The sequence below is a fragment of the Xiphophorus maculatus genome, chromosome 22 (assembly GCF_002775205.1).
Source record: "Xiphophorus maculatus strain JP 163 A chromosome 22, X_maculatus-5.0-male, whole genome shotgun sequence".
In the NCBI taxonomy this organism is placed as follows: Eukaryota; Metazoa; Chordata; class Actinopteri; order Cyprinodontiformes; family Poeciliidae; genus Xiphophorus; species Xiphophorus maculatus.
Genome location: NC_036464.1, coordinates 13,618,803 through 13,633,404, shown reverse-complemented (window position 1 = coordinate 13,633,404; position 14,602 = coordinate 13,618,803). Strand labels below are relative to the sequence as shown.

The 14,602-nt window shown below is 39.4% G+C and overlaps 1 protein-coding gene across 4 annotated transcripts in view; it reads right to left on the bottom strand.

Annotated features, from left to right (window-relative positions):
* The window catches only part of slit1 (slit guidance ligand 1), a 95,551-nt gene extending 82,649 nt beyond the window's left edge, over positions 1–12,902 (bottom strand). For all 4 annotated transcript variants that reach the window (XM_023327595.1, XM_023327597.1, XM_023327596.1 and 1 more), the window contains exon 1: positions 12,275–12,902. In XM_023327595.1, coding sequence (XP_023183363.1) covers positions 12,275–12,471 — 197 coding nt within the window. In that variant the 5' untranslated portion in view covers positions 12,472–12,902. The remainder of the gene's footprint in view (positions 1–12,274) is intronic.
* Between the last annotated feature and the right edge of the window lie 1,700 nt (positions 12,903–14,602).

Sequence of the window (14,602 nt, the reverse complement as noted above, 5' to 3'; positions counted from 1 at the left end):
AAGTGCTTTGGATATAATTGAGCAACCTCCCTGCTGTGTGCTAACCATCACTGAAAATAAAAATAGTAATAATAATTTCAAAACAAAGATTTTAAAATTACTTTTGATTTCCCTTTTTAGACAAATAATTCCACTGACAAAATAGTTGAGCAGCCAGAAACATTGGTGCTTAAAGATTTTCAGTTTCATATCCTACTTGATTGTTAATTTGCCATTGCACAAAATCCTTAGTAGCAGGTTGAATTTTAATTAAAAAAAAAGACAACACAGCATGCAAACCACAATGACACATGTCAAAAAAGTGCAAACTTTTTCACTTTCACAAAGTTTGTATTATGTCTCCACCCTTTTCTGAACCCCCAAAACCCCACTCTCCAAAAGCAAAATCTGGCTTGGAAATCTATACTGAAGCACAGGTCTCTTTCCCTCAGTCGCTTTCTCGCCTAATGACCACTCGAGGGACTGTAGTGCTATGCAGCACGAAAGAAAACGGTCATTACTGACAGATGGTGTATGCATGTGAATACGAGCACGTGTGTGTGTGTGCTTATATATATATATATATATATATATATATATATATATATATATATATATATATATATTTTTTTTTTTTTTTTTTTTTTTTTTTAAATATATATATATATATATATATATACACACATACAGGTGCAATGATAGACAGAGCAACACAGCCACAGGAAAATAAATAACAGACTGGGCTTCATTAGTCTGGGCTTCAACACACACATGTGGTGCTCATTACAGGTGCTTGCGCAGATATACACACATAGATACACAATCTTAGGGATTTCCAGCGTCTTATCTTCAGGGTGGTCATTCCTGACGAGACCCGGAGGGCATTTAAACAGAGAAAGATAGAGGATGAGGAGAAAGAGAGACAGAGGAGGAGGTATTGTATATGTGGAAAATTCTCTCCCATTTAAACAACTAAAACACTTTCTATGTTTAGTAATTAATCTTTTTATGCTACTCTACGGCTGGCTTATTAGTTTTCATGTGTGAGTGAATAAAACGACCTGACAACAGTTGGTTCTTTGAGAATGTCCAGAGAGGATGCAAAATTGACACAATGTTCAGACCAATGTCTCGGTTTGATGATAGAACCAGTCAGAGTGAGGCTGTGGAGCTACATAGTGTTTGTTGCAATGTGGCTTTGCAACAAACATAACATTAAAGGGTAGCATAAGATTTCTGTATTCATATTCTGGTAAAATACTGCAAAAAGTTATAACACTCTTGGCATCTTTACTTAATATAAATTTTGATTTTGGGGAGTTCCTGGATGCTGAAGCTAACAGCTAGTCTGAGAAGGGCCAAAACCACAGCAGACTCTGGGGTCTTAAAACAACTCGGAGCGCAAAAACATCACAGTATTTTTCAAGCACTACTTTATAAAATTTTTAACCGTCGTACTATTTGTACTGAGCGGTTACATACTCAGAAGCTGATGATCATTTAAACAGAGGAAAAGGGTGGTGCACCACACGTGAACTATTTCAAGAAATTGATATATTTAAACACACATGCTGTCAAAATGTGTCGTTTATGGCTTTATTGTGCAATTTCGCGTTTCCCATGCATGCTTCTAGGAGCACCTCTGGGGACTGTAGTAAAGCGCAGCCGCTTGCAGTGTAAATCCAGGATTAGGTTCAATGCAAAAGTAACTACTGTTAAAAGGTTAATCTAATAGTGTTCATATAAACTGTTATGATGATTTGGCATCTGTTGGATATGAATTTATACTAGATGAAGATGCTGTAATAATTATTTGCTGCATAAGACATTAATTCCTTGTAATCTTTTGAAACCCAGTCCATCACTTTAAGTTATGGGTGCCCAAACCCAGTTCTTAATATCAAGAATAAGAATATGCAAGATATATATTAGTATATTTATGTTACAGGAGTTCTTATTCTTCCATTTAGAATAAGAACTCAAAGCATGGATACACTGAGTTTACTTCATCAGTGCTTACCTGTATATTTATTTTGCAGCTAAGCAGAAGCAAACTTTGTTAAACTCAGTCAAAATATATCAAAGGAAAAATGTGCTATTTATTAGCGACAGAATTCACCACTGCTGTTTTTTCCCAAATCAAAGGGAGCCAAGCAATACGTTTTGGCATCACTGTAAAGGCATGTCAACTTATTTCATAGACACATGTTTTTTGGTTTGTTTTTCTTTTTTACAGTAACTCTGGACAGATTTTTGCATGAAAGTACCATCACATTACTTTAAAGCCTTAAAATTATTAGCTATCATTCCAAATTCCTATAGCAAAGGATTTCCACCTTCAACTGGTTCACTCAAATCCATTCCATCCTCTGGAAACCTCTGGCAGTGAGAATTCCCACTGCTGACACACTTCCTGGGAAGAAATTGGATTTATGACATCACTATCCTAATCCCTCTTCATCTTCCACGCCAGGCTGATTGATGCTGGTGAATATATCCTGGTGCAACTTCCCTCGGGTGGACACAGGGCAGCTTTGCTCCACTACTATAGATCTCTATAATTCAAAGGAGGCTCTGAGCGCTGCTACAGTACTGAAAAACTCATTAGGTTTATTTGTGCCAGCTGCTGGGAGTCCTGTGCAGAGCTTGGTTTTGGACCTGTTTCGAATTGAGCTGTGCTACACGAAATAAAAGAAGGTACAAGCAAACAGAGGTAGAATAGACTAATGTGCAATGCTTTCACACACCAACTGGAAAACACACAAAGTTTGTTTTACGGGGTCTCTGAGTACACATCAGCTTCTTATGCAGTTGTTTTAACTGCGCAAAGCTGTGCTCAGTTAATGGTAATTAGCACACAGTCAATTAGCAGACTAATTAAGATCCACATCATTAGAGCCTTAAAAAAAAAAAAACTACTCCAGCAATATTTTTTAGATTTTAGACATTCACATACAATGACAAAAAAGATACATCTTAAAATTAAATAAGACTAAACTTTCTATTTTTGGCCAACAATTTTTTCTATTTGCTAAAAAGAAAAAAGTGAAAGTAATGCACTTGCAAATAATTTGAAAGTTTAATAAAACATTTTCATTGTGGAATATTTATAATATTTTCAAATTCTTGAGTTTATATACATTAAGAACACTATTCCTTTAGACAATTTGGGAATTCCTAGATAAGGATGTTGTCGTTTTGCATGCTTAATTGGATGTGTCTGAAAGGAGAAAGATCTTTTTCACCTTCAGAAAAACCCACACCACTGTTCCACATCTTGCTCACTAATAAAAGATCACATTCTTTTTCAGGGATTTCACAAAGGTGGGTTTCTTAAGCTGTTTATTGCTTTGCTTTCAGCCTCAAAATAAGTCCTTGAAACATTCTCTGTCTTTAAGGTCAAAGTTATTTCAGGCTCTACTGTAAGCAAGGCCAACAAGTGAAGATTTTGTTTTTCTGCCACATCCTTCTGCCACAAAATCACATCTAACTGTTACATTCAGGTGCTCAGATTTTTCTAAGCTGTCATTCTGCTGTGAACACCATAAGACCATTTGTCCCAAACAGCTTTAGCCTAGCAGGAAACACAGAAACCCACTGATTGAGGAATGGTGGCATGGTGCTTTCCAAACTCCATGCTGTGGAAGCAATCTGATAACGAGAACCCCGAGGCTGTACAACCTAAAACACGGATGCCCATTAATCACAGCTACAGACTGATATCGCTGTTTGAGCAGCAGACCGGCGACCGTGCTCCCCAGATCAATGAACAGGCGGAATAGCTGCAAACAAGCAAAACATTTCTCCTCCTGCAGATTGGGCAACATATGGAAGTGACAGCCATGAAACTCACAGGTGGGCAGAGAGCAGGGAAGCGATATAGTCACAGAGAAACGGAAAGAAGACAGAGCAACTCTGACAGGGTTGTTAGCTGTCTGAAAGTGACGGTGTGTAGCAGTGTGGTAGAGTGTTGCGAGTAACCAGGGAGAGCTGTAGGAAGCTGACAGACTGTCTGGGAAATGTCAGCAGAGGGATGAAGTCTCTCAAGAGCTGGTGGAGACTGTGGCCTACATACCAGCTGAGCAGACATGCTTTGGAACCAGTGGGCTCTATCTGATATCGTCATACAATGTCTTGAAGAAGTATTCACACCCCCTTAAACTTTTTCACATTGTTGCTACATTGTGACCACACACTTGAGTTTTTTTTTTTAATTATTATTATATTATTATTATTTTATGTCATTACAAGTTTATAACTGTGAAATGAAAGGAAAAAGACAGTAAATAACAAAACTTAAAAGTATTTACTCTGACACCCCAAAATATAACCCTTGGAAATCTTCTGATTTGTGATAAGAGACCACATAATCTCAGAATAATACGAATGTTCTGTGAAGAGCTTGGTATTTAGAGAACATTAGTGAGCTATCAGCAACACAAAGATCAAGGAAGACAGGGGAAAAGATGTGGCGAAGTTTGCTGCATCGTTTGGTTACAAAACAATATCCCCACCTCAGGGACATCTCCTAAGATGTTGTTACTTCCTTCATTGGAAATTAAAAAAAATATATATGGAACAACTACATTTCCAAAAAGTCGTGACCATCCATCTAAACTGACCGACTGGGTGAAGAAAGCAATAATTAGAGCAGCTGTTAAGGGGCCACGGTAAATCTGCTGCAGTTTAAAATATCAACACCTCGAATAGAAAAATCTGCCAATAAGACAACTATTAGTTGTGGACTCTCGAAATTTGGGCTTTATGAAAGAGTTTGTTAAGAAAAAGTCAAAAAGTGTCCCAATTTATAGCTTACAATAATAAGCCATATAGGGGACATGGCAGACGTGTGAAAAAAAATTTTCTGGTCAGATGCCACAAAAATGTAACTTTTTGACCCACTGCAAATCACCATGAACACAATACACCTATGATTGTGGTACTGGCAGTACCGTTCTGTGGGGTTGCTGTTCTTTAGCAGGGGCAGGGAAACTTGTCAGAGTTGATGAGAAGATAAACTGAACTTGAAAAATTTCAAATTGGGTCAGAAGTTTACATTTCTTCAGGACGATGACCTAAAGGGCATAGACAAAACTACAATGAAGTAGTTTAATAAAAATTATTCATGTATTAGAATGTCCCAGACATAAATCCAACTGAGAATTGAGCTTAAACTAATTGCAAAGAAGAATAGGCTAAAATTTAAGTTTATATTTTCAGTTGTTTGTACTGGATTTTATTAAGCATCAGCAATAAAGGGAGCAAATTACAAAAGCAGAACACTTATTGACATTTTTATTTCAAAAGTATTTTGTAAACTATGCATCCTTTTCTTTCCACTTCGCAACTATGTACTATTTTCTTTTGGTCTATCACATAAAATCTCAACAAAATTCAATGAAGTGTGTGGTTGTAACTTTATGTGAAAGAAAGGAAGAAAGAGAGAGGAAGAAAGAAGGAGAGAAAGAAGCAACCACAGTGACCACACTGTTTTACCTTACTGGAACACTTCTATCCACACTAAGAGGTCAAATTTCTCCTCAGCTTGAGCAAAAAACATCTCTCTCCATTGACATGTGGTTTTCAGACAAGCAGTTAATGCCGTCAACTGTACATTTTTACTGTGTGTCTGCGTGTGTGTGTCGATAATTATATAAGCGCACTTGTGTGTGCAGTGACTGTCTGAGTGTGTTTTCCTCGCTCCTGGGCTCCTCAAGGGCTATTTACAGTTTTCATTCTGCTCAGTCAGGCCTCAGGAGCAAGATTACTGATAGGAAAGTTAAACATCAAGTAGATCGCTCACAGACAGAGCCCACAGAAACACACACACACCCCGTACTTTCTCACAGCCCCAATCACTGTGGGGTCTTCTCCATGCTGTAGAGGCCTTCTCTCTGTATAAACACTGAACGGCAAAAGCGCATGGCTGTATAGGAAACATAAAAATTCATGGAGCAAAACAAATCAACAAGAAATGGGAATCAACTGAACCAGCGTAGGTAAAAGGCAAAAGACGAAAGTAACAGAGGAACACTGATCAAAAACTTTCGGGTTAAAGGGAATCAATTAAGCATCTGTTTCTATATTGGCGGTGCTACGGGGGGAAGAACACACACATGCAAGGAACTGCAGCAGAGGCCAGAACTGAAGGGCCTTTCATGGTTTATGTTGTATCTGTAGTTTGTTCAGCCACAGACTTGGAGGTTCTGTTGTGGCTTTTCATTTTGTATGAAGGCATGTAGGCTATATGAATGCACACTTTTGACTATGGACGGGGATCATGTGGATAAAACATCTGCGCTCTGCCACATCTGTTACATTTCATATAAAGCAAACAGAGAACTGAGAAAACGTTTGCCTCACAAATGTTCATTGACAACTGGTAATTTGATTTATGTTGGGTCTGAGCCAGAGTATTTCTGTTGGTTCCTTTGAATAGAGAGCGTTTGGGTCTCACCCCCCACAGAGCCCACTGACAGCAGCATTCCACCTGCTCTGCACAGAGAACAGCTCAGCTGCTGGTAGATCAGATCCAGTTTGGAGAATAAGTTCATTTAAGTATAAAAAAACAAAGACAATGTGATTATTATTCAATGATGGATGGTCATCATTGTTTGCTAACTTGACATTTTGAAGCGGAGGTACTGTGGAGTAATAATCAGCAGTCAAAGCTAAAGTGGTTTGAAAATGCAAAGCTAGAAGCAAGTCACAATGTCTTGCACAGTGGATTCCAGTAATGGTAAACAACTCAAACCTCAAATGTTACATTGTTATTTAATTTGTCTAAATTCAGTTTATTTTTTTCAGTTTGCCACACTTAAAAATCTGGTGACATGAATCAGAAACATTTCAGGTTCATCTCAGATTCACATACTTTTTTTCTAATCAGTAAACACTCAGCATTACCAGGTTCTTCATAGTGAAAGCTTTTACTGCAGAAAGATGATAAATGTTAGCTATCTTAACATCAATCTTGTATTGGACTGTAAAGACCTGTGTGTTGGAAACTAGCCAGTGCTTTGCAACACACAGGTTTAAACATGTTTTAAATGGTCTGGCTTAATCTTACCATATCTGTGATACAAAAGTGAAGTGGGTTAAAATCTGTACAACAGTTGTGGCTTGAAGTACCACTCAGGAGCAGCTTTCAACCTGACTGTTAGCTGCGATGTTTTCTAAGAAAATCTTCCTGATTCTTCAAACAGAGATCAATCTGATAAAAACTGCTCCACAAAACCCCATCAAAATATCCAATGTATTTAGACATAAACAATTTAATAATGATTATATGTATTTGAATTTGAACATATAATAACAATAATAGTATACAATAATACATATGTCATAATTCAAATTTACAGTGTACTAAAAATACCAAATTTATATGGAATGTGGCCAAAAATAAACTTGTTTCAAACACAGGCGACTTGACAAGTGCGACATGTAGATTACAACTACATATCTATCCACTCTATCATCTGAGTGTTCACTGATGCATACTTTAACACACATACATTCTACCCTGTCTCCTTCACTCTTGAGCTTATTGCCATTAAGTCTGTAGGGTTGTAAGTAAAGTGAGTCTCCTGAAAAAAGCATAAAGCAAGCTAGGTGGGTCCTCAAAAAATCCCTTTTTTATAGTCTGCTGAAATGCCGAAACTCTCAGGCAAAGCAAAGCAATCCCACATGTGCTCCCCAATGTGCAAAAGCACATACATCATTCTGTATATATGCATGCCAGTCTAGTGGATTTTTTGCAAAAAATATATACATGCTGGACTTGAAAGGTGATTTTTGGCAACACTTGCACACTCTGTTGATAAGGTAATTTCTCAAGTCTCCTGGGTGCCATCAAACACATCCATAGAGAAGCTGTACTCATCTGGAAAGCAGGCCAGAGGGTGTGTGTGGACACACACCAGCTGGCTTTGATGCTCAGCGGTCAGCCATCGCTCTGCTTAGACAAGCAACACTCTGGCTGCACATGTAATGTTAAGTGTAGAAAGGTGAGTACGTGCTTGGGTCAAATGGAAAATAAAAACAGTAGAGTCGCAGAGGATGAACCCTGACCTGGAAATGCTACCTGAATATTGACTCCGTATTTTCACAAGCAGAAAAAAAAAAAGCTTACAAAAGCATTTTATGAAGCAAGTCAGGGAAACCGAGGAGCTGAGGAGTTCACAGCTGTGCTGGAAAGCCCGTAAATTGAACTGATTCAGTCCCAGGCCTGTAATTTCACTACAATCCACTGTGCATTGACATTCTCTGTGCGATCTTCATTCCAGGCATTCTTCCTCCTCACTGGATTGTGAGGAGGAAGAGAATGGATAAATTAGGCTGTGAAACTGGGCCTGAATTACGTTCAGTCCTCCTGGGGCAGGACCCTTCTTGCCCTCCATAATAAATACCATAATCCTTTTTATTCATTTATGAGCTTTGTGGTGAGCTACAATACTACTTACCACTCCGCTGCTTAGCACTCCTTTCATAAGTGATTACCTCCTTTATTCTTACACTCACCTCATTTCTTTTCTCTTCACCATAGCCAGAGCTGGCAGGCATTGGTGGGCAGGCTGTGTTCAGCCACGTCACAGTAAATTATGGATCAGATGCCCGGTGAGCTGTCAGTTACTCTGGCTATGTGCTTTTTGCCAGAAACGCTGCAGGCAAAACCTGGCACAAGCTCCCACACCTCCAACCTCCAAAGCCTTAAAGCTATCAAAGCCATCAAGCCCCTCAACCAGCACTAACCCCCATGTGTTATCATCTAGTATTACTTATTCACGGCACGCAGGCATATAAAACATATGGAGGCACATGCTCAAGTTTATGAATAAACAAAAGTGAATACATGCATATGGTGCACAGCCTCCATCGCCTCTATTCTGGATGAGCTCCAAGACGCCCTCTGATCTCAGTACAAGGTATTTTCTGGCTCATAATAATGTTGTTGTTTTTCACATGAAAGCATCTAGACTTACTAACGTGCACGACTCCTCATGTTCTGCGCATCAATTCATTAAGAGATGAGACGAACATTTAAGATGAGCAGCTGGACTATTAATTTGATATCTGTGGAACAAAGAGCTGCGAGCAACTCACTTTCATCAGCGTTACAAATTTCCCTTTGTTTGAGTAAGATCTCAGGGTGATTATCAAATTAATGTGATATTTGTCAGAATCACTCATTTGAAAGGCTAATTGCAAAAAAGAAAGGAAAAAGGCGAGATAAAAATGACAAAATGATGCAAAACGGAGGTAGAGGGGACAAAGAGGCTATTAGCCAATATTCGGCAAAGAGTGATTTTAACACATGGAGCTCACAGTCTCATTACAGGCTGTGGTCTGAGGAGCACAGGGGTCAGACCTGATCCAAACACACACTGACAAGTGTAAATGGGATTTTGCTGTCTGTCTCCACAGCCTCCGTGCACACAGTGGACCCCACAGGGACACACACCTTTCAGAAAAAAAGGAGAAAACGCTATAGCTCTTTAAAACAAATACCACATTTGTTCACACACATATTCAGGAAGAAAGCAGCCTAATAAACTCAACTGCATTTTTTTGTATTTTTACTTTGTTTCCAAACCCATTTATCTTAAGGCTACAGTATGTAACTTTTATAAACAATATGCTTTTCAGTTGTTACAACTGTTCCCATGTTGTGACAGTATAATATAATCTGCCCCCTCCCTGTGGTCCTACAGCCAACTGCAGAAATGCACAATTCTCCATCAGAAACAACCAATCAAAGCCAGGAGGAAAGAGTTAGTAGTGTCAGTCACACTTGTGCATGCTGCAGTTTAAATATATATTTTTTAATTATATTACTGCTACTTTATAGTACAATATATTTATATAGTGTAATATATTCAGAAACCTTGAACATTCTATTGTTTTGTGAGAATAAAATCACAAACATCATAAGGATGTTATTTGTTACAACACAAAGTAAAGCATAGTTGTAAGGTGATGGAAAAATGTATTCTTGTATTTAAAAATATATTTTAAGGGAGTATTTTTTGCCTGAAGTGTTTTGCTGCCTCTACAAGATTTTCCTCCAGAATAGCCCTGTATCATCTCCATCTATCTACTCATCAACTCTAGTCAGTTTTTCTTTCTGAAGGAAAGCAAGCGTGACACTGCTGCCACCATTTTTCATCAGTTTTCCACCACAAATAGCTTTTAACATGGAGGCCAAAGAATTAAACTTTGTCTAATATGACCAGACAGCCTTTATCCAGGACTTCGGTGTCCCACACATGCCAATCTACAAATGGGACGTCATATGACATCCTTACTGCAACTCTTTAATTATGGCCAGATTTGAGGAGCGCATGAGTAGCACCTGTCTCTTACACAAATTCATACCACCTGAGCTGAGGATCTCTGTAGCTACTCCAGAGTTTCTATGGGCCTCTGATCAATCCTCTCCCTCAACAGACTCTCATTCTGAATAGCACTCCATGAGATGTTCAAAGTTAGAGATAATGCTTTAACTCTGCTTTTTTACACCTGGCTGGTGTTCTTCTTGCTCTCTGAGATGCTGTTTGTTCATTAAAGTTCTCCAACAAACATCTGAGACCTTCACAGAGTAGCTGCTTTTTACCAGATTTAAAATACACACAACTTGACTGTTTCCAATAGTGACTTCTAAAGATAAATAGACTGACTGAATTTTATTTCAGCATAAACAGGACTGAATTCAAATGGGCATCACATTTTTTTTGTAAAAACCATGCTCCATTATACTTACATTTCACAACTGTGTTGATCTATGATGGCAATTAAGTGCCCAAAATGTGAACAAGTTCAAGTGATGTGAACACTTTTGCTCACCTTTGACCGTGATGTCAGCTACTAATTGTCGCTCACTTATTCACATATTTTCAAAAAAGAAAAAACACCCATAAATCTAGAACTGCACATGGGAGCATCATGTGTGGCCAATGGGGCTGTGTTGATTCGTCCGCTCCTCTTGATTAATCACCCGACACAAAAGCTCACACAGAGACCAGTTTCTATTGTTAAACAGAACTTCTTAGCAGAGAGCAGCTGCCGTATACATGAAGAAAATCCACCCGTGAAAAAAAGAAAGGCAGTGACCTAGAAATATATTAGATAACTGTTATGCAGAACATGCTTAAAATGCAACATCCCGAGTGTTAAACACAATTCAAACACGCCCTACAAACGCACAACCAACTTTTAACACAGAAATGCTCTTTGAGTGAAAGCACAGGGAACATTTCCAGAGTGAATGGCCATTTACCTAAAAGGAAGTAACAAAATGAACACGTTTCCTCAGTGGTTCACTATTAAACCAATTTGTGAATGTATGCAACTTGCATGGGGTGGAAAAAGAGGGGTGTTCTTGGAAATTAAATGTGGAAAGCAGGAAATATGCAGCCGGCTCCCACCAAGCCATCACTGATGCCTCTGACACTGGCTTTCTCTGCTCTGTTCCCCACCGCATGTTTTATTCACGGCTGATATTCTTAAAGCTGAAACTGAACAATCCATTTCCCCCCACTTTGCGCTCCCTCTGATTTTGCAGATGAATATTTCAGAGGAGAAGATGGAGAAACTCCCCTCTGCAGGGTTGGAGCCCGACTGACGTCTTTACAGCTTTGGTATTCCTCGCACAGGACTCACTTAAGCGGCAGATTTGCTTAATTTTCTGCATGATTTAACAATTCGGGGAGCAAGCGTTCAGATGCATGACAGGGCCAGAGAGTGAGAGAAGGAGTGGACAGCGCACAAGTGGATAAAAGTGAAAAGACAAGAAAGGTAGATAAAGACAGAGGGAGAAAAGCCAGCAGGACAACTGAGAAACTAACAGAACCTTTAAATGAACTTAAGTTGTTAAACTTGACTCTGGAAGCAATTAAAAAGTGGAGAAAAAGTCTGAATTTCTTCTTAGTTGAGATAGAAATGCAAATAAGACCAGATGAAACAAACAGATAAACAAATATCAGACATGCAGAAAAAAAAAATTAGTAAATGAACAAGACAGGAGCACATCTGCTCCTGCTTTTTCCAGACTCTGATGTCTATTTATACCTGACTGGAATGCCAGTGAGTGACTGGCTCCCCTGATTGGCACATTCACACATACACTCACACACAGCATGCACAGGCAGGGCTATTGTTCTGTTTCCATCTAAAGAAACCCATGTGCACTACAATAACACAGCCGTAGTGGAAACAATGGGAAGATAGAACACAGCCTGGTGATTTCTCTGTCATAGATACACACATTACAAGGGAAGGAAGTAAAGATGGCACTCACAGTCTCTCAGTGTTGCGGGGAATACTCCTTGGCATAGTTTTGAGACCCAGTCCGTGGCAGTCCACTGTGGTGCCGCTGCAGGTACAAAGTGCCGGGCAGGCGCTGGCATTGCCCACCGCCAGGGCAGAGAGCATCAGCAGCCACATCCACTGCCTGGGCAGCCTACCCATGCTTGATTCAAAACCTCCAACGGGCATGTTCAAAGCCTCTTCTTTTTTTTCTTTTTTTTTACTTCTTTCTGTCCAGATTTTTTGATTTTCACCCTCCTTTGGCTTCCACAAGTCCTGCCACACCTTACAAGTCAGCTGAAATAATTTTATTTAACAGGAAAGTATGAATAGAAACAAAAAAATAGAAAATCTCCTACACAAATCCTACAGTTCTGGTGATGCAGCTTTGACATCCACTATAGTTTGCTCATGTAAAAAGGAGATGTTTTCCTTCTTTCTTTTCTTCTTGCAAACTCCTGTGCTGTTTCGTCTTTGTGGAGTTGGTGTGCTCTGGTCGGCATGCGTCTGTCCTCCTCTTACTTAGTCCTGCTCTGCTCCGCTTGCCTGAAGAGAGAGGGAATAGGGAAAGAGCAGAAAGGAAAAAAGCCAGTCTCTCTCTCTCTCTCTCTCCCTTTTACACACACACCCCCACACACACACCAGTCATCCATCACAAGGATCTACAAATAGCAGAGCCCCCGACTCCACCCCTACCCCTCCTGTTCACCCTCACTTCTCTCCCTCCTCATACAACCCCCCCACCCCCTCCAACGCAACCCTGTCTGAACTCACACTCATTCCTAAGATCCCTCTTTCATTCCCTTGACTCTCTTCACAATACAAATCTACTTCAACTATCTTCCTCTTTTCAGCTGCTTCTTACACACTTACCCGACTCATTCTTGTGTCTCAGGTTTGCCTCCAGGCGAACCCCACAGAGAGAGAGACAGACAGAGTCCTAACCTGCATGACACTACAAAGCCTCTGCCCGGAGCGAGAGAATCCACATGATGGGAAGAATCAACACCTCGGTCCAGAGAGGTGGAGAAAAAAAAAGACTGAATAAATAATCGACAAGTACAATGTCTTTGAAAAGTAATCATACTTTTGCACATTTTTGTCACACGGCAGCCACTTACATTAGTATCCTTCACTGGGATTTTCAGGTGGAGGCAAAATTGTGTTTTTTTATTATCTCTCCCTCTAAAAAGTCCTCTCTGCATTTACTCTCAGTTAAAATCTAGCACAAAGAACCAGTTGTATGCTTGAGACATAAAGACGGTATACAGAGGACACCTAGAAATACCGTTCATTTAATAAGTAAATCCGACCTCAGAGGTTTGTTATAGAACATCAGTAAACAAAAAGCATCGTCTAGACCAAGAAACATAGCAGGACAAAGATAAAGATCCAGAGAAATTGAAAGCAGGTTATGTGGTAAAACAAGGTTGTGGCAGAATCATGCTCTGGGAATTATTTTCATCAGCAGGGACAGGGAAGCTAGCCAGAGAAGATGGGAAGATGGATGGAGCCAAATCCAGATTTGAGACTCCTTACAGTGTTAGGCAAATTTATAAATGTAATGGTTCAGACCTCCAACTCCAGTCCTGAAGAGTTACTCTGCTGCAACTCTTAAAGGTATCCCTCCTCCAACACAACTAAAAAATGCCTTTGTGGAAGTTGATGACATGTTGAGAAAGTAGTTCAGCTATTTCTTGGTTTGTTGGAGCAAGGAGGAGCAAGTTGTAGGATGTAGACTGGAGTCGGAGATCCAAAACCATATTTAAGTGATATTATTGTTATATCAATGTCCAGAACCAAATACAATTGAGAATTGCGGCAAAACTTATCAACTGATGTTCAGAAGTGCTCTTCATCTAACCTGACTGAGCTTAAACTATTTAAAATGGGTGTGAATACTTTTTCGTGTCTTTACTTGTATATCAGGGGAAGCCAGCAACAGACACTACAAAGTGTTAGAAGGAAAAAAATAATAAAAAGTCAACGTTCAATTTAAAGAACTTTGTAATCAGACAGAATAGTTAAACCATTCAAATAAAAAAGCTCCAGTATACTCATACCTGCTATTTTAATTTATTAATGCAACTGGAACACAATCCCAGTCTCAGTGCCAGAACCAAGCATTTTTGAGTCCAAAAGGGGACTTAAAAACCAAGAGCTGGATAGAGCGAGCTCTGCTGAGATGGAAAACAGTGAACAATGAACAGCATTTGCAGGATTTTATTCCCCTAAAAGGACGTCTTCATATCATCACAGAGCGACATTTAGTGAAGGAAGCATATATATTAGAGCCTGTCTGCTGTTGAGAGTGTAACTA